This window comes from Pelodiscus sinensis, chromosome 19 (genome assembly GCF_052426305.1).
Source record: "Pelodiscus sinensis isolate ZL-2025 chromosome 19, ASM5242630v1, whole genome shotgun sequence".
Taxonomy (NCBI): Eukaryota; Metazoa; Chordata; order Testudines; family Trionychidae; genus Pelodiscus; species Pelodiscus sinensis.
Window position 1 is genome coordinate 4629434 of NC_143070.1, and position 16872 is coordinate 4646305.

The 16872-nt window shown below is 61.4% G+C and overlaps 2 protein-coding genes across 3 annotated transcripts in view; both read left to right on the plus strand.

Annotated features, from left to right (window-relative positions):
• NRM (nurim) lies at nt 1-5511 on the plus strand. The gene is made up of 4 exons (XM_075913441.2): nt 1-196; nt 1825-2027; nt 2558-2734; nt 3814-5511. The coding sequence occupies exons 1-4, from the start codon at nt 73-75 to the stop codon at nt 4132-4134; spliced, it is 825 nt and encodes a 274-aa protein (XP_075769556.1). The 5' UTR covers nt 1-72; the 3' UTR covers nt 4135-5511.
• A 179-nt stretch (nt 5512-5690) lies between these two features.
• The window catches only part of PPP1R18 (protein phosphatase 1 regulatory subunit 18), a 34027-nt gene continuing 22845 nt past the window's right edge, over nt 5691-16872 (plus strand). Inside the window, exons 1-2 of one of the 2 annotated variants that reach the window (XM_075913434.2) lie at nt 5691-5891; nt 11128-13575. In XM_075913434.2, the coding sequence (XP_075769549.2) occupies nt 11653-13575 (1923 nt within the window). In that variant the 5' untranslated portion in view covers nt 5691-5891; nt 11128-11652. Of the gene's footprint in view, nt 5892-10038; nt 10163-11127; nt 13576-16872 lie in introns of those variants that run through there. The other variant, XM_075913433.2, reaches the window with a different exon arrangement.

Here is a 16872-nt window from a genome sequence, read left to right on the forward strand (position 1 = left end):
AAGCCCCGCCCCCGGGCGGGTCTGTCCGGACGGCGGGAGAAGCGGCGTCCCCGCCCCGGCTCCCTGCCCGCCATGGCGGCCCAGCTGCTGCTGCTGGTCCCGGCCCTGGGCAGCTTCCTCTTCACCTTCGGCACCGGCGTGGAGCTGGTCCGCTTCACCTCGCTGCGCGCCCTGCTGCCCGGCGCGGGCCGGCCGGGTGCGTGGGGCCGGGGCTGGGGAGACCGGGGGCATGCGGAGGTGGAGGGGAGACCGCAGGAGAGACCTGGGGGGAGACCAGGAGGAGAGGGTGCAGGAGAGACCTGGGGGGAAACCAGGAGGAGGGGGGTGCAGGAGAAACCTGGGGAGAGACCAGGAGGAGAGGGTGCAGGTGAGACCTGGGGGGAAACCAGGAGGAGGGGGGTGCAGGAGAAACCTGGGGAGAGACCAGGAGGAGAGGGTGCAGGAGAGACCAGGGGGAGACCAGGAGGAGAGGGTGCAGGAGAGACCTGGGGGGAGACCAGGAGGAGAGACCAGGGGGAGACCAGGAGGAGAGGGTGCAGGAGAGACCAGGGGGAGACCAGGAGGAGAGGGTGCAGGAGAGACCTGGGGGGGGGGGAGACCTGGGGGGAGACCAGGAGGAGAGGGTGCAGGGGAGACCAGGAGGAGAGACCTGGGGGGAGACCAGGAGGAGGGGGTGCAGGAGAGACCTGGGGGGAGACCAGGAATTGGGGGTGCAGGAGAGACCTGGGGAGAGACCAGGAGGAGGGGGGTGCAGGAGAGACCTGGGGGAGACCAGGAGGAGAGGGTGCAGGAAAGACCTGGGGGGAGACCAGGAGGAGGGGGTGCAGGAGAGACCTGGGGGAGACCAGGAGGAGAGGGTACAGGAGAGACCTGGGGGAGACCAGGAGGAGAGGGTGCAGGAGAGACCTGGGGGGAGACCAGGAGGAGAGGGGGGTGCAGGAGAGACCTGGGGGGAGACCAGGAGGAGGGGGTGCAGGAGAGACCTGGGGGAGACCAGGAGGAGAGGGTACAGGAGAGATCTGGGGGAGACCAGGAGGAGAGGTTGCAGGAGAGACCTGGGGGAGACCAGGAGGAGAGGGTGCAGGAGAGACCTGGGGGAGACCAGGAGGAGAGGGTGCAGGAAAGACCTGGGGGGAGACCAGGAGGAGAGGGTGCAGGAGAGACCTGGGGGGAGACCAGGAGGAGAGGGTGCAGGAGAGACCTGGGGAGAGACCAGGAGGAGAAGGTACAGGAGAGACCTGGGGGAGACCAGGAGGAGAGGGTGCAGGAGAGACCTGGGGTTGAGACCTGGAGGGAGACCTACCTGGGGAAGGGGAATTAGCAAGGGAGACCAGACCTTGAGGGAGACCCTGGCGGTTGGGAGGGGAGGGTGCCCCAAAGGAGACTCCTGGTGGGGGAGGAGTTTGGGAAGAGAGACCTAGAGGAGATCCAAGGCGGGAGTGGAAAAAGGGAGGAGACCCGGGGTAAGCCCCTCCCTGGAGGCTGGTCTCTGGGGAGGCAGGGTGGATCCTGGGGAAAGCTCCTCCCAATCCGGGGGTTGTGGGAATAGTGGGGGCTGCAGGAGAGGGGAGACCCAGGTGAAGCAGAGTGGGGAGAGGTTAGGGGGGAATGCCGGAGAGCTGGGACGGGGGGCAGAAGCCATGGGCAAGGCAGGGTGGTTAAGCTGGGTCGTGCTGGGGCCTAGGGCAGGAGCTAGGAGCAAAGAGGGAACTGGGGGCAGAGGAGGGAGCAGGGCCCTGGGGGAGAGGAGGGGAGGGACCCAAATGGGTAGCTCATTCCTGGGTACTTTCTGCCTCCCATTAATCACTGTCTCCCCCTTTGCAGAGGCCTCCCCCAGCCCGCAGTGGGGAGCTGCCCTGCAGGACCCCCGGGTACTGCAGCCCCTGGCCATGGACCTGGGGCTGGTGATGCTGTTTGTGCTGCAGCACAGCCTCATGGCCACTGCGCTGGCCAAGCGCTGGACTGCCAGCTGCTTCGGGGTGCTGCAGCGATCCTTCTACGTCTTCTGCACCTCCCTGGCCCTGCAGGTACCCACTGGGGAAGCCCTGGGCTGGGCTAGGAGGGGTTGGGAGTGAGGGGCACTGGCAGAGCTGGACTGTCAGGGGCTGCAGGTCGGGAGTGAGGGGAGCTCAAGGCAGAGGGCTGTGGGTGGGGGTTGAGGGGCACCGGAAGAACTGGGGGGATCCCAGGGTCTGGGGTAGCCAGGCTATGTGGGCACTGGCGGAGCTAGGCTAGCTGAGGGCTGTGGGTTGGGGCTGAATTAGGGCCCCAGCAGAGCTGGGGGTGGGGCAGGGGGCAGGGCCAGACTAGCCAGGGGCTGCAGGTTGGGAGTGAGCGATGCTGGGGGCACGGGGCAGGGCTGGCAGGCACTGCGGGTCAGGAGTGAGGGGCACCGACAGAGCTGGGGGCGGGGCTAGTAGGCAATTGGGGGGGGCGGAGCCCAGGGCAGGGGGCTGTGGGTGGAGGTGAGGGGCACAGGCAGAGCTGGGGGGAGCCCGAGGCTGGGTCGGGACTGAGAGGCACCGGCAGAGCCATTTCAAATGGGGCTCCCCCGCAGCTGCTGATGCGGTACTGGCAGCCCGTCCGGCACGGCCCCCTGCTCTGGGACGCCTGCACGGAGCCCTGGGACACCTGGGTCCCGCTCCTCTGCTTCATCCTGCACTTCATCGCCTGGCTGGTCATCTTCAGCGTCATCCTCATCTTCGACTACGCCGAGCTCATGGGAGTCAAGCAGGTATCCCGGCCCCACGCAGCCAGGGCTGGAGAGGTGCCTGGCTCAGGAGGGGTGTGGAAAGTGACATGGAGCCTTTCCCCCTCTAGGGGGCGCCAGCTCCAATGTGGCTCCGGCCTGGGGGACTGGCTGGCTGTGAAGGCGACATGGAGCCTTTCTCCTCTAGGGGGCGCCAGATCCAATGTGGCTCCGGCCTGGGGGACTGGCTGGCTGTGAAGGCGACATGGAGCCTTTCCCCTCTAGGGGGCGCCAGATCCAATGTGGCTCCGGCCTGGGGGACTGGCTGGCTGTGAAGGCGACATGGAGCCTTTCTCCTCTAGGGGGCGCCAGATCCAATGTGGCTCCAGCCTGGGGGACTGGCTGGCTGTGAAGGTGACATGGAGCCTTTCCCCCTCTAGGGGGCGCCAGATCCAATGTGGCTCCGGCCTGGGGGACTAGCTGGCTGTGAAGGCGACATGGAGCCTTTCTCCTCTAGGGGGCGCCAGATCCAATGTGGCTCCGGCCTGGGGGACTAGCTGGCTGTGAAGGCGACATGGAGCCTTTCCCCCTCTAGGGGGCGCCAGATCCAATGTGGCTCTGGCCTGGGGGACTAGCTGGCTGTAAAGGCGACATGGAGCCTTTCTCCTCTAGGGGGCGCCAGATCCAATGTGGCTCCAGCCTGGGGGACTGGCTGGCTGTGAAGGCGACATGGAGCCTTTCCCCTAGGGGGCGCCAGATCCAATGTGGCTCCAGCCTGGGGGACTAGCTGGCTGTGAAGGCGACATGGAGCCTTTCTCCTCTAGGGGGCGCCAGATCCAATGTGGCTCCGGCCTGGGGGACTGACTGGCTGTGAAGGTGACATGGAGCCTTTCCCCTAGGGGGCGCCAGATCCAATGTGGCTCGGGCCTGGGGGACTGGCTGGCTGTGAAGGTGACATGGAGCCTTTCTCCTCTAGGGGGCGCCAGATCCAATGTGGCTCCGGCCTGGGGGACTGGCTGGCTGTGAAGGCGACATGGAGCCTTTCCCCTAGGGGGCGCCAGCAGGGATCCAGCTCTGCTCTGGAGCAGGGCGTGTCTCAGCTCTGCCCTTTGCCCCTCCCCCAGGTTTATTACCACTGCCTGGGCATGGGAGACCCGCTAGCGCTGAAGTCCGTGCGAGTCCTGCGGCTCTACTCCCACCTCCGCCACCCCGTCTACCTGGAGTTCCTGCTGGTGCTGTGGGTGGTGCCTTGCCTGTCCCTGGATCGCCTCCTGCTGGCCAGCCTCTTCACCCTCTACCTGAGCTGCGGGCACGCCCTGGACCAGCAGGACTATCTCTACCTGCGCGCCCAGCTGGATAAAAAGTTCCTGGTCTTCTCCCGCGAGGAGGCTGCCTATGGGGACCTGCTGGCCCGCAACGGCCCGGCGGCTGCCAAGGAGAGCTGAGGGGCCAGGGCCTCTACCATGCACTGAGGCTCTGAGCTCAAGAGTCCTGCACTAGTTCCTGTAGAATTAGCTCCTCTGAGTGCCTAGCGTCTGCAAATGCCAAGCCAAGCCCTGCTCTAACCACTAGGCTCCACTCCCTCCCAGAGACAGCGGTTCCCAGCCCCCCCTGTTCTAACCACTAGGCGCCAGCCTCCTTGCATCGGATTTTTAAGTTCAATCCCCAGCTCTGGGAGAGGAGTGGGGGCTAGTGGTTAGAGTAAGGCAGGCTGGGAGGCAGGTCTCCTCGATTCTGTCCCCAGCACTGGGAGGGAAGTGGGGACTAGTGGTTAGAGCAAGAAAGGGTTGGGGAGCCTGGACTCCTGGGTTCTCTTTCCCAGCTCTGGGAAAGGAGTGGGGGCTAGTGGTTAGAGCAAGAGGGGGCTGAGAGGCGGGGCGCCTGGGTTCCATCCCCAGCTCTCGAAGGGGAGTGGGATCTAATGGTCGGAGGCTTGACTTGAGGCTGGGAATCAGGACTCCTGGGTTTTACCCGGCGGCTTTACCCAGCATGTTTTGTTTCGAGCCGCACTTGTGGCTGCAGAAAGAGTCTCTGCAAGTGTGTTTTGAAACACAAAACAACGATAAATCTGTGCAGAATTCAGTCACACACTGGGGAGTGGGGCTTATTCTGGACTTGGCGAATGGCATGTCCCCTGTAGGGGGGCTCGGGCTCTGATCCAACACCAGGGTGGGGGACTGGCTGGCTCAGGAGATTGAGGACTGGGACGTGGCACCTTTCCCCTTGTGGGGGGGGTTCCCTTTTCCAACTCTCTTCCCTAGGAGCCAAAAGCCATTCCCGCCCGCCCACCATTCTGTGCCTTGTGGTTCACACTGACGGGTTCCCGGACCAGTCGTCGCCTTTGGGCACTTCACCGCCCTCTTGCTGGCGGTCTCAGCAGTGAGTGGCAGCCCGGTTGTGGGGTGGCAGGGGCTGAGGGGTGGCTCGTTCTGTGCCCAGGACCCCAGTCGCTGGGCATGAAACTAGGAGTCAGGACTCCTGGATTCTGGTCTAGCTCTGGGAGTGGAAAGGTTTAGAGCAGGGGGCTGTGAGTCAGGACTGGGGGGGTCCTATCCCTATCCCCAGCTCTGGCAGGAGATGGGGGGCCTAGGACTTAGAACAAGAGGGCTGGGAACCAGGACTCCTGGGTTCGATTCCTGGCTCTGGCAGGGGATCCCAGTGCCTTAACCGGGACCCTTTATTTTTAAGCACCGAAGGGTTTTTTTAACATGGTCGTCTTCGCCCAAAGCTGATAAAGTATTTTTGTATTTCTGATTTTTGTGCGAGCTGAGAGAACTTTTTTTTTCCCAAAAATTAAAAAGGAAAAGTCGCTGCTGCTTTTACACACTTGTCTGCCTCCTGTGTTCTCCCCCCAGCTCGGGGAGGGGAGAGGAGTCTAATGGTTAGAGCAGAGGGGTAGCAGGGGGCCAGGACTCCTGGGCTCTCTCCAGCTGTGGCAGAGGAGTGGGGTCTAGTAGTTAGAGCAGGGGGGGGCAAGGAAAGGGGGGGCTGGGAGTCAGGATTCTTGGGTTCCTTTCCACTCTCCACTTGACATCGAGAGTCATTTGTCCTTTTCCTCTGTGTCCTTAACTGTGAAACAGACCAGAGCTCGGCAGTGCAGGGGACAGACCTGTTGCTATTCCAGAAACACGCTGCTCTGCGAACACTCAAGAGCCTGTGGCAGACAAGCCGGTCGTTGCGGTACTCCCTGCCGGAGGACGGGGTTAGTACGGGCAAACTAGCCACAGCATTGCACTATGGAACAATCCACTGAGCACACTACTGGTTTTATACCACCACTCGCCATTAGGGGGCAGTATTAGTACAGGCACACAAAACAGCGTTTCTCTTGTCTCTCCACTAGGGGGCAGTGTTAATTCAGGCACACAACACAGCGTTTCACTGTCTCCCCGCCAGGGGGCAGTGTTGATACAGGCCCACTCCCCAGGGCATTTGCTCCATTAGGGGGCAGTGTTGGTACAGGCAAACTAGTGTGTTTCACTGTGTCTCTCGCCTGGGTGGTGTTGGTACAGGCGAACTAGCTATAGCAGTGGTTCCCAACCTGTGGGTCTGTGATGGTACTATAGGGGGTCCACGGAAAGTTTAGGGAAGGAAAAGAAAAGCAAGGATCGGGCCCACTAGGGGACTGGGATTTTCTGCCAGGCGATATTCACCTGGGGGTCACCGTTCATGACTGGCTGCATGCACACTGCCTCCCACCCCAATCTTGATACCCCAGGAGGCACCATCTGTCTGCCAGCTGCGCTGCTGTTTACGCTCCAGCCCTCTCCCCACTCCTAGTCCCGATCCTCTTTTTTTCCCCCTCCCCCAGTGCTCCATGGGGCAGAAGCTGCCTTTGGCCAGGAGATTCCCCCTCATCGTATGCTCCGCAGATGGGCAGGGGATAGAGGGGGAGGGATAGCTCAGTGGTTTGAGCATTGGCCTGCTAAGCCCAGGGTTGTGAGTTCAATCCTTGTGGAGGCCATTTGGGGCAAAAATTTGTCAGGAATAGTACTTGGTCCCACTGTGAAGGCAGGGGACTGGACTCAACTGAACCCTTCAAGGTCCCTTCCAGTTCTAGGAGATAGGCATCTCCATTAATTTACCCACTAGGGGGCAATGTTGCTACAGGCTGACTAGCTATCAAATTTCACTGTCCCCCCACCAGGGGGCCGTATCAGTACAGGCAAACTAGCTAAAGAGCTATATCCAAAAAAGCTCAGGATCCCATCTACATATTTTGTTTGTCGTTAAGGTGCAGCTAGACTATTTTTTGTTTTTCAAGTTTTTCTAGCTGTAGCGTTTCACTGTCACCGCCTGTAGCAACACCGCTAACTAACTATTACATTTTAATTTCTAGGGACTAGGGGGCGGTGTCGGGACAGGCAAACTAGCTATAGCATTTCACAGTCTCTACCTGTTGGGGGCAGTGTTGCTACAGGCAAACTAGGTACTGCATTTTAATGTCTGGGGACTAGGGGATGGTGTTGGTACAGGCAAACTTGCCACAGCCGTCTGTTGCATCTCTGCATTACGGGGGCCATGTCACTCTGTCAATGGTTTCAGGGTACCCAGGAGATGGCTAAGATTTTCAAGGGGTCTATTCCACCATTTGAAATTTTTCAGGGTGGGGCAAGGTTGAAACCCACTGCTCTCTGGCAGGGTTTCTAGTCCCTCCCAGGAGGATGGTGGGTTCGGTGTCTGTCCCCCATGGCTGCTTGTAGCCAGGCAGGCAGGGGCCTGGCAGTTCCCAGGCCGGGGGCTGGGCCTATGACACAGGCCTGCCGGCATGCGTGCGTCATGCATTCCTGCTGGATTAGAGGCTGCAGACAGCTGGCGGGGAGGGAGCGGCCTTCACTAAGGCGCTTGTCTGATCTTGAAGGGTCAGGCAGGGTTAGCGCTGGAACAAGGGAGCAGAGCAGGGGCTCTGTAGGGGGCGCTGACCCCCGGCGCTCAGGGTTGATCCTGACACCCTGGTGCAGTATCGGGCCGGGCGGGGGGGAAGTTTGTAAATATCCTCATGTCCTGTTCCCACGAGGTGCGGTGGCACCGCTGCTGTCCTGGCCTAATTCCCACACAGCTTACTGTAGTCTCGCCCTACATCCCACCGTGCTTTGCGATTGTAACTGGCCTAGGGAGCCCCCTCCTAAAATGTGGGGCTGTTACTTCTCTGTCCCTCCCCAGAGATGGCTGCATCCCAGTGGAAGGGTTTGGAATTTTTCTGTTAGCCTGCAGCAAGGTTTACATGCTAGGGGTGGGTTTTCTTGGAAGAGGTGCCCTTTGCCTCACCTGGCATGCGGGCGCCTGCCTCTCCTTGTCCTCCTTACCTCACGGAGACTTGGGGTCCCAAATGGTGCAATTCCTCAACCAGACCTCCAGGGGGTGGTGGTGTATTAAAAATCCCGCCTGTTGCTGTGCGACCCTACCAAAATAAAAGTGTCCTTCCCAGGGCTCCCTGGTGTAATGAACACCCCCCCCCCCCCCCGTATGCCTGAGAGACCCTACAATAACACACAGGTCTGCACAAGGGCACCAGCATTTGTGTTGCCTTACAACAAATCAGCAAGGGAACCCTACAATAACAAATAGGGTGGTGGGGGGTGCCAGGGCAGGTCAGCCGGGAGCCAGCAGCTTCTGAGATGCTGGATGAGGCTGCACATCAATCCGCTGCCATCCACCACCCCCAAGCTCTGACAGCCCAATTTCTACCCCCCAAACCACCATCTGCAACTCTCTGTACCCCTAGAACCACTGAGAAATTGCTCCCCCTGCTTTAAATCCCCTGCGCTCAGAGGTTCTAGGGACCAAGCCGAAATCCTCACATCACTGTCCCCCGATCTCTCAATGCAAATAGCTGGGCACTCCCCAGATCAGAGCCTGACCCCTAACAGCGGGGCTGGAATACTGTGTATGGGGCAGGGCTGAGAACCACTGGACTGAACTGTAAACTCTACATAAGATGGAAACCACTCACAGATGTGACAGCCCCTCACCCCTAGTGCCCCTACATTATCAGCACCCCTAGAGAGGCAGGGAATCCCCCACCAAGAACCCCCCACCCTACACAGCCTCCCTATCCCAGCCCCAACCCGCACACCCTCCCCCACCCCAGAACCACACTTTGATCCTCCACCTCACACACACACACCGCTATCTCATCCCCATCCCCCGATCCACCCCATAACCATCTCTGACCCCTCCTCCACCCCAGACCCACCCTCCCCTTCCCAACCCCACACACCCTGGCTATCCCAGCCCCATACCCCCCAACCCACCCCATAACCATCTCTGACCCCTCCTCCACCCCAGACCCACCCTCCCCTTCCCAACCCCACACACCCTGGCTATCCCAGCCCCATACCCCCCAACCCACCCCATAACCATCTCTGACCCCTCCCCCACCCCAATCCCACCCTCCCCACCCCAACCCACCCCACACACCCTGGCTATCCCAGCCCCACCCCCCCCCGATCCACCCCATAACCATTTCTCACCCCTCCCCCATCCCAGTCCCACCCTCCCCATCCCAACCCACCCCACACAGCCTCGCTATCCCAGCCTCATCCCCCCACCCACCCCACAACCATCTCTGACCCCTCAGCCACCCCAGTCCCATCGCAACCCACTCTCCTCCCCCCCCCCGCAGAACCATCCCTGACCTCCTCCCCCGCCCCCATCTTCCGAGAGACCGCCCCAGCCCCATAACGCCCCCCAGCCCCGCATCTGTTCAGACCCTCCCCCCCCCCGCACCGCCACTAGCCCAACCCCCCACCCCTCTGCTACCAGAGCCCCACCCCTCGCCTTGTGCCCTCCCCTTCTGTTTATACACAAAGACCCCCTTTCCCCCACCCCTCCCCTCCCCTCCCCTCCCCCCATCTCTCCTCTCCGAGGGGGGGGGCGGATCAGCCAGGCGGGGATTAAACGGCTCGGCTGGCGTCTTGTTCCTACCTCCCCCTCCCCCCGCCCCGCGCCTGCCCAGGGGGGCAGCACATCGTCCCCCCCCCCTTAAAAAAAGGGGCAGAGCCCGCCCGGCTGGGGGAGGGGGCAGACGCGCCGCGGAGAGCCGGGAAATTCCCCCGGACGCCGGGGTCCCTGCGAGGCTCCGATCCGCCCCCACACACCGACAAGAGGAGCCGCCCGGACGCTCGGGTCTCACGGATTTGCAACCCCCCTCCCCTCCCCTCCCCTCCCAGCCAGCCGCGAACAATAGCAGCTGCACGCCCGGGTCCCACCGAGATTTGCTGCCCCCCCCCCCCCCGCCATCCCTCCCCCCCCGCCCTCTGCGCCGCCGACAATAGGAGCCTGCGAGCTCCGCGCCCGGACGCCTGGGTCCCCCCCCCCCCCCCCGCGCCGGATCGTCGCTGACAAAAGGCGGCCTGGAACCCCCCCCCCCCAGCCCCGGACGCCTGGGTTCGGTGGGGAACGAGGAGCCCCCCCCCCCCCCCCCCGCGCTGCAAGGAGCCGCCTGACGTCTGGGTCCCGTTACTTCCCGCGGTAAATTCTCCCCTGCCTCGCTCTCCCCCCCCCCCCAGTGCTGTGCTGATTGACAGGCTTCATTCCAGCCCCCCCCCCACGCCTGGGTCCCTTAGTCCAGCTAGCCTGAGCCAGAGTGGGGGGGGGGGGGTTGGGGTCCAGGGTGATACCCCACCCAAAAAAGCCACCAATCCCGCCCCCCATCCGGACGCCTGGGGTCCTCGGAGCCACCTAGGTTGGAGCTTACTCTGGCGTGGGGGGGGGGGGGTCTAGATGTATTGCCCCCAGCCCAGACGCCTGGGTTCCACTGCCCCATCTGACCTATTGCCCCCCCACCCCATATTCACCCCTCCTGGGTTCCCCTGCCCACCCAGTCAGAGCTGTCCCCCCCCCCGACTCCTGGGTTCCCCTGCCCACCCAGTCAGAGCTGTCCCCCCCCCCCCGACTCCTGGGTTCCCCTGCCCACCCAGTCAGAGCTGTCCTTCCCCCCTCCCCCCGACTCCTGGGTTCCCCTGCCCACCCAGTCAGAGCTGTCCCCCCCTCCCCCCGACTCCTGGGTTCCCCTGCCCACCCAGTCAGAGCTGTCCCCCCCCCCCCGACTCCTGGGTTCCCCTGCCCACCCAGTCAGAGCTGTCCCCCCCCCCCCCGACTCCTGGGTTCCCCTGCCCACCCAGTCAGAGCTGTCCCCCCCCCCCCCCGACTCCTGGGTTCCCCTGCCCACCCAGTCAGAGCTGTCCCTCTCCCCCCCCCCCGACTCCTGGGTTCCCCTGCCCACCCAGTCAGAGCTGTCCCTCTCCCCATCCCCGGACTCCTGGATTCCCCGGGGGTCTGGGATTCCCAGCCGCGTGCGGGGCTGTCAGGCGGGCGGGTGGGGCGAGCAGTGCCCGCCCCCTCCGGAAATCGCAGGGCTGGCCACAGGCGGAACTTTAGGGATTTTTTTTTTCATCTTTTCTATTTTTTTCTCCCCCCTCTTTCTCTTCCTCCAGAGCCGGGCCGGGGAGGGGGGAACTGGGAGTTCCCTCTGCCGGCTCCACTATCCCTCTTCCCGGCCTCTCCCTTCTCCCCCCGGCTCTCTCGCCATCCCTCCTTTCTCCCACTTCTCATTCCAGCTCTCCTCCGTCCCCCTCTTCCTTCTCCCACGCTTTCTCTATCCCTCCGTCCTGCTAGTCCTTCCCTAACTCCCTCCCTCCCCCCCCCCCCCCCCCCCCCCCGGCCGCCCTTCCTCCTCCTCAGCTAGTCCTCTGTTTCGGCTCCTTCCTTCCTCCCCGCCTCCTCCGAAACTCTGCTTCCTGCCCCGGCACGTTAGCCCTCCCTTTAAACTCTCCTGCATTCCCCCCCTTTTCCTCCACCCTGCCCTTGTTCACACTCTGTCCCTCCCGTCCATCCTCAACTATCCCTCCGTTCCCCCTCTTCTTCCTTCCCTCCTTGTGACCCTCTCCCTGCCTCTCCCCCCACAACACTCCTCCCCACTTCCCTCCCTGCCCCCCCCCCACCCCCACCCCGGGGCGAGGATGGCGTCGGCCCCGGCCCTGCCCGAGTGGAAGCTGCAGCTGCTGGAGCGGAAGCGGAAGGAAGAGGAAGAGGCGCGGCGCAGAGAGCGGGAGCAGCAGGACCGCATGGCCAAGATGCCGGCCTGGAAGCGGGAAATCATCGAGCGCCGACGGGCCAAGCAAGGCTCCGGCGCCTCCTTCTCGGAGCCAGAGGGCGGTAGTGTGGGAGCCCCCTCGGCCGTGGCGGGGCCGCCGGGCACCGGGGCAAGCCCGGAGGAGAGCGCCGTGCTGCAAGAGAAAATCGGCCCGGTGCACCAGAACCCCTTTATCCAGCTGGAAAAGCGGCGCAAGGAGACGACGGCGCCGGAGGCCGAGCCGGCCAGCGCCAAGGCTAAGCAGTTGGTGGAGCTATATGGCCAGCGCCCCAGCGTGAGGACCCTCCAGGCCGACAACGTCATCATCATTGAGTCGGTGCCGGGAGCGGTGTCGCTGGGGCCCGAGCGGCGGGGCGAGGCCAAATCCGGCAGCGTGGAGTCCCTGAACGAGCTGCTGGCCCGGCGCGGCGGGAGCGTGACCGAGATCCGGGCCGGCGAAGTCTTCATCGTCAAATCGGCCCTCAGCCGCAGCGTGGAAGACCTCAACTCCTTCGGCCAGAGCCGGGGCGAGGCCGACAGCCGGCCGGGCCTCCCGGAGCAACGCCGCGGGCGCGTCAGCAAGCTGCTGAGCCGCTTCGGCCAGGAGGACCCGCCGCCGCGGCCGCTCAGGTCCCTCAGCACCGAGAACCTCGCCGACGGCTCCTACGAACGCTCCCTGGCGGCGAGGAAACCGCCCGGCTCGGCCCAGCGCCGCAGCGGCACCCCCAGCCCTCCCCGCGACCTGCCGGGCCTGGCCCCCTCGCCGCTGCCCTTCACCGTGGCGTCCTACCGCAGCCAGTTCGAAGCCAGATCCGAGGCCAGGCCGGAGAGCCCGCCTCGGCGCTCGCCCACTGGCAAAGCGTGGGGCAGGGAGGCCGCCTCGCCGGAAAGAGGGGCCCGGCGTGAGGGCGCGGTGGCGCCAGCCCCTCGGGGAAGGGACGCCGGTTCTCCAGATAGAGGAGCCTGGCATGGCGGCGGCACGGGGGCTGTGACGCTGGGGGCTCCGGGCACGGAGGCCATCTCGCCGGAGAAGGGAATGAGGCGCGATGGCAGGGCGGCGGTTCCGGGCCTACAACCCCAAACAGCAGCTTCTCCGGAGAGGGGACCTAAGGCCTGCGCCGGCCTAGCAACGATGGGGCTGGGCCTACAAGCCAGAGGCGCCGCCTCGCCGGAGAGGCGTGACGGTGGCGGCGGCAGTTTGGTGATGCCAGGAACGCCGGGTGGAGAGGCCCCCTCCGTGGACAGGGGGAGCAGGGCTGAGGACGGGGACGCCTCAGGCCCGGCCGTCGACGCCATCTTGGATGCCGAAGCCCAAGCCAAGGCCCTGGCCAGCCTGCGTCTGCATTCGCGCAACTCCTTCGTGGTGGTGCCGCGGCGGACGGCTCCGTCCCCTCCCCCAGACCTCGACGAGGCTCGTCAGGAAACCAGCGCTTCTCCGGCCTCCACTTCCTCCTCCTCCTCCCCAAGCCGCGAGCAGCTTCCCCTCCCGGTCAGCACCGAGGAGCCAGCCGAGGGGGAGGCCATGAGGCGCGGGGGCCGGGGCCCCCGGGAGCTGGGGGGCCCCTGTGCCCTGGCCCACCCGGCCGTGCAGCGCCGGAGCGGCAACACCATCACCATCAACCCCCGCAAGGCGCCGGCGCCGGCCGTGGAGAACGGTGTGGAGGGCGAGGGGGGCCCCGCAGTGTCCGAGAAGGCGGCCGGTGCGCCGGTCAAGAAGCGCTACCCGACGGCGGAGGAGATCCAGGTGATCGGAGGCTACCTGTCGCTGCAGAAATCCTGCCTGGCCAAGAATGACCCACACCGGAAAAAGGTACCAACGCGCTCTTCACCTCCTCCTGCTCTCGCCCTTCCACGTTCTTCTTTTCCCTGCTCACTTTCTTTTTCTTTGCATTGCTTTTTGCTTCTCTCACGCGCCTCTTCATTCGTGCACCTCTTTTCCCCACTCTGCATCCTTCTTTCTTCCTCCGTGTCTCGCTTTCTTTTTCTCTGCTTCGTGCTCTCACTTTTCCCGCCTCTCACCTTTTTTATTCTTTCTTTCACTCTGCCGTGTTCTTCCTTTCCCTCCCTCCCTCCCTCTTGCTTCTCCTCCTCTTTCTGGGTTCAGCATGGGAATTCCCACGCTGCCGCTGCGTGCGACCTTAGCCACAGCTGACCTCTGACCTCCCACCTGAGCCTTGCACCCATTGGGCGGCGCCCCTGTCCCTCGTGGGCCCGGGGCATAGGGCACGTGGCGGAGGCCGGGCGTGGCATGGGACGTGGCACCGGAGTGTTCTCACACCGTTCGCACGGCGTTGGAGCAGGAAGGGCGGGGCCCAGAGGGTGGAAATTGTGCGCTTGATTCCAATTCCTCTGGCTAGGAGCTGGTGCCCCCGCGAGGAGCAAGGCCCCGTGTCCCATCCCCCACCCCCTACCCCTCCCATTCCCCGGCCCCAGCATGAAGTGAGTTTGTTAGGTCTCAGCCCGCTTCCCCCTTGGCCCGAAGCCTCGGTAGCCTTGGAGGACCTGGGAGCCTTCTTTCTCGCTCGCCAGGGATCCCTGCCAGAGGCCGGGTGGGGAGGGGGGCCCCGAGGGAAAGGGGGTGATCCACAAAAGCCTTTTCACTCATGTGACCCGAGCCGGGGTCTGGGGTTGCCCCCGGACAGATGCAGCGGCGGGCACAGTGGCTGGTCTGTTCTTTGCCTCATAAGGGGCTCATTTAGCTGGGACAGTCGCTAGGCAAAAGGCATCCCCTGGCTAAACACTGTGGCTGAGCCTCCGTGGCGTTTGTGCAGCTGAAAGCTCTGCTCAGCTTCTCAGCACTAGAAACTGTCCCTGGTGGGGCAGGTGGTCTGAATTCATGCCCGGCGGGGAGGGGTCAGCCCGGCTGGCACTGACCACAGAGCCCAAGGAGGTGGCTGGACAAATCGACGTCCCACTATGCTCCTTAAACTTGAGGATCCCTGCTCTGGAGTACTGGAGTATTTGAGAAGTCCGGCTCGTATTCGTTTTATATAGTAAATAAATATAGTCTGTGAGTAATACGGGGGTCTAGTATAGAGGGGTAGAATAGTAAAATACTAGATTAATGGGCCATGATACTGTTAGACTGCCCAAAATAACTACAGCCGGCTAGAGTACTTTAGAGTAACAGACCATGCTACTTGCAAATTTCTCTCGTATTATATGCCGGTTGAACCTCTCTAGTCCGGCACCCTCCGCACCTGATGGGTGCCGAACCACAGAACTTGCTGGACCACGGGAGATCAAAATTGTCTAGCAGCATTAGCAACACTTCTACTCCTTGCTGGGTGCTTAGAAGACATTTAGGGGTAAATTGGAGCTAAAGAACAGCACCGAACCCTGGGAGCCAGAACTGGTGGCTGTAAACACACGTTATGGGACCGTGGGAAACGTGGCCACATTCAGAGGCTACGTCTAGACTGGCAGGATTTTCCGCAAATGCTTTTAACGGAAAGGTTTTCCGTTAAAAGCATTTTCGGAACAAAGTGTCTAGATTGGCACGGACGCTTTTCCGCAAAAGCACTTTTTGTGGAAAAGCGTCCGTGCCAATCTAGATACACTTTTCCGCAAAAAAGCCCCGATCGCCATTTTCACCATCAGGGCTTTTTTGCGGAAAACAAAGCTGAGCTGTCTACACTGGCCCTTTCGCGCAAAAGTTTTGCGCAAAAGGACTGTTGCCCGAACGGGAGCAGCATAGTATTTCTGCAAGAACACTGACAAATCTTACATGAGATCGTCAGTGCTTTTGCGGAAATTCAAGCGGCCAGTGTAGACAGCTGGCAAGTTTTTCAGGAAAAGCGGCTGATTTTCTGGAAAAACTGGCCAGTCTAGACACAGCCAGAATGAAAAGTCTAGAAAATATGAGCTATGAGGGAAGAGTGAACGAACTGGGCTTGTTTAGTTTAGAACAGACAGGACTGAGAGGGGACATGCTAGCGGTTTTCAGGTATTTAAAAGAGTGTCACAGAGAGGAGAGGAGAAAATTGTTCTCCTTGGCTTCTGAGACCAGGACAGGAAGCAATGGGCTTGAGCGCAAGGGAGGTTTAGGTTGGACATTAAGAAAACTTCCTGTCAGGGTGGTTAAGCACTGGAATAAATTGCCTAGGGGGGTTGTGGAATCTCCATCACTGGAGATATTTAAGAGCAGGTTACACAAGTGTTTCCCAAATGGGGTTCCGTGAAGTGAAAATAAGGGTTCCGTGAGAAAATTCCATGACGATACCATTTTACGATTTCAAAAAATAGTATTTCAGAATTTATGAATTTTATTGAAAACAATTTTCCTTTCCGTTTGCCACAATAAGTGCCCCTGTGTAATGCCAGCTTAGCCAGAAAGTGGGGACGATGATGTCACACTCAGCGCTGCGCATGCCGTGGGTCAATGGTGTGATCACCTGTTATATATCCGATATACGAATGTTCTTAGGGGTGCCGCAAAATTCTTTTGAGTTTAAAAGGGTTCCGGGGCCAAATAAAATTGGGAAATACTGAGGTAGACAGACACCTGTCAGGAATGGTCTAGACCAGCGTTTCTCAATTTTATTTGGCCATGGAACCCTTTTTTTTTAAAAAAAAAAAATGCCGGGGAAAACTGTTCAACCAAAAAAAAAGTGGAAAAAGTGTCAAACAAAAAAAAACCCTCCAAAACGCTGGCCCGCCCCTAAGACTGCGGTAGCAGTCGGCCCCTTGAAAATGGCACCCCTGGGCAACTGCCCGGCTTGCTCGCCCCTAAGACCGGCTCTGGGGGGGTGGGAGTGATCAGGTTCTTGCAGAACCCTTACTTTCACGTCATGGAACCCCAGGGTTTCGCAGAGCACTATTTGGTCTAGACAGTGCTTGGTCCTGCCGTCAGGGCAGGGGACCGGACTCAATGGCCTTTCGAGGTCCCTTCCAGTTCTAGTGTTCTGTGATTCTATGATACATGGACATCCGGCTCACTTAAATCATGCTGGACCAGGGATTTTGCGGGATCAGAGAGTGCTCAACTAGAGAGTTCAACCTGTAGTAAATACGGCAACATTTTAAAATAAGGGACTGTCACGCTGTTGGATTGTTGTAGTGCAGCGGAAAGACACCGCAGACTGTTTGAGTGCTTGAGAGGAACAGA